Below are 2474 nucleotides of genomic sequence, written 5' to 3' on the forward strand. Positions count from 1 at the left end.
TTGTTAAATATTTAAAATTGTCAAGTCAATGTTGTATACAACTGTAAATTTTTGCACGTGTATGTATTTATCTACAGCTAATATCTGTTGCATCTAAGCATGATAAAGTTTTTCATAGATATAAAAGCATTAACATTACATATACAGTGTTAAAATGTCTTATTCTTCTATTTATTTTTCTGTATAGGCATGATAATTCTGTAAAGGATGATCTTATATTTAACACAAGTCGTTTGTTGAATGAGCTGCTGCGTGCAGAAAAGTACGATAAAGAAATTAGACCAGGATTTGGAGGCGAGTATTTTTAATTTATCATAAGGATCGAGTTTTATTTTTCGAATCAAAAAATGACAAAAATATGAAAAGAATAATACGATAAATTTTTGAGGGGGGATTAAATACATATAAAAAAATTCTATGTGGAATAAACTATCAGCTTTATTTTCTTCTCATAAATATGTATTTTTAAGATAAAAATATTTAAATTTTGATTTATGACTAAATGCATATTTATGTGTAATAATATGTAAATTAAGATTCCGAACTTTTATGTATTTGTCATAAAATTTTAAAATTTTTATCGTAAAATCTTTTCATAAATTATCTATTATTTTCTTTTCTTTTCTTTATAGAGATAAATTTTATTTTTAAAACTATTTTTTTATAATTTTAAATTTATATTTTAATAAGTAAAAATTCAATTTTTATTAATATACATAAAATATTTTTAATTAATTAATTTTTATATCGTTTTGTAATTAAAATCGTAATGTTTAAAACATAAATATTCAATTTTCTAATTTTATATTAAAAATAATAATTTTAATATCATTTTTAAATTTATTTGTTAGCTTCTCCGACTGTGATAATTACTGATATTGAAATTCGAAGTTTTGGACCCGTCTCCGAAACTCAAATGGTAAGCTTATATATTTTATTACGTGACTTATAGAAAATTTATTATATAACTATTTTTTATAAAATAATATCAAATTATAAATATTAACCATTAAAAATTAAAAATTGATCAATAAATGGTCATTTACTTTCCGACTATTATATAGGCCCATAACAGAGGGAAAGTATGACAATCGGTCAAAAAATGACCCTTCCAAGAATTTTACATTATTGGACTTAGGGGATCTTAAAACGTTGATAAATACTAAAAATGGGTTTTTTTACTGTATTTTTAGATGATAGTACGTGTGTGAGGAACATGATTTTGTTCACCTATTTGAGGTTTAAATTTTCTGAAATTTTGCAAGGAAATTTATATATTAGAGGGATTGATATTATTAAATTTTGGTAGTTAAAAGCCCAGGGGATGGGGCGATAGAAAGAGTCGTATGTCATATATCGAGTGGGGTCGGACTTAATAAATCTATTGCCGTCAGTCGCTGGGCCCCATTTATTAATCTACCCGATCAACTGATGCCATCTCTTTGAAATTTTTTCTTTGTGAGAATGTGTGTATGCTACAAAACTGCCTGGCATGAGAATCCCTCATACAAGAATCTCTGGATGCCATTAACAGCGTGACTCCAAACATGCTGGCTCAGACGTGAACCAAAATCAAGTACAAAGTGAGTATTGTACTTGCCACGTCAGGAGCATATGTGGAAATGTACTGATTTAATCTAGTAACTAACTTTTTCAGATGCACTTTTTATTACCATTATGTACAGTATTACACTCACATTTCTCTTCCAAAAATTAATCTACAAAACTAGGGAGTTCAAGGCTATCATTTTAGCTTTTCATTAACAAATCGTTGTAGGATATTTAATAATAAGGTTTATGCTAATATAAAAATTTCATTGCTATAATTTACTTAAAATCACTAAACAAATTATTACTTATAAATAAACTTAGGAAACAATTTTTCTTTAATACTAATGATAAAAAGATATTGTCAAGCCTTATTATATATTTAAAAAATAAATAATTTTTTAACTCATGCCATAGTGTTGTGCTATTGTTAAAAAATAAATAATTTTTTAACTCATGCCATTATGCTGTGTAATTTTAGCACAACATGTATATATATACATGTTGTGCTAAAATTACACAGATATAGATACTAGATATTTAATTATATTGACAAATTTAGTCGTTATAATTAAGAATTTATTCTAATTTTCTTTAATTATTGATATACAATTTGCTGCATATGCTATTTTTAATATGTAATAATACATAGATTCTTTTTAAGAAATCATTTATGTTTTTTTTTAAAATAAATAATAAAATGATTTTATCAAGAATAATTTTGAAAAGTTTTTGAAGTAATATGTTAAAAAGTTGTTGATTTTATTATAATAAAAATGCCCTGAAAAATTATATTTTCTTTATAAATAATTTATATAAAGGTAAAATATAAATTTTTGTGATACTTACTGTATATAGTATATATACATTATATAATTAGAAATTATATTTCTGCATATATATTCTGGTTTACTTCACATTTAAAA

The 2474-nt window shown here is 24.0% G+C and overlaps 1 protein-coding gene across 2 annotated transcripts in view; it reads left to right on the top strand.

Moving 5' to 3' along the window:
* The first annotated feature begins 869 nt into the window (after nucleotides 1–869).
* The window catches only part of LOC111622389 (gamma-aminobutyric acid receptor alpha-like), a 48621-nt gene continuing 47016 nt past the window's right edge, over nucleotides 870–2474 (top strand). For both annotated transcript variants that reach the window (XM_023364758.1, XM_023364767.1), the window contains exon 1: nucleotides 870–919. In XM_023364758.1, the coding sequence (XP_023220526.1) occupies nucleotides 917–919 (3 nt within the window). In that variant the 5' untranslated portion in view covers nucleotides 870–916. The remainder of the gene's footprint in view (nucleotides 920–2474) is intronic.

Source organism: Centruroides sculpturatus, unplaced genomic scaffold (assembly GCF_000671375.1).
Source record: "Centruroides sculpturatus isolate CEXI.00-Female unplaced genomic scaffold, Cexi_2.0 scaffold23, whole genome shotgun sequence".
Lineage (NCBI taxonomy): Eukaryota > Metazoa > Arthropoda > Arachnida > Scorpiones > Buthidae > Centruroides > Centruroides sculpturatus.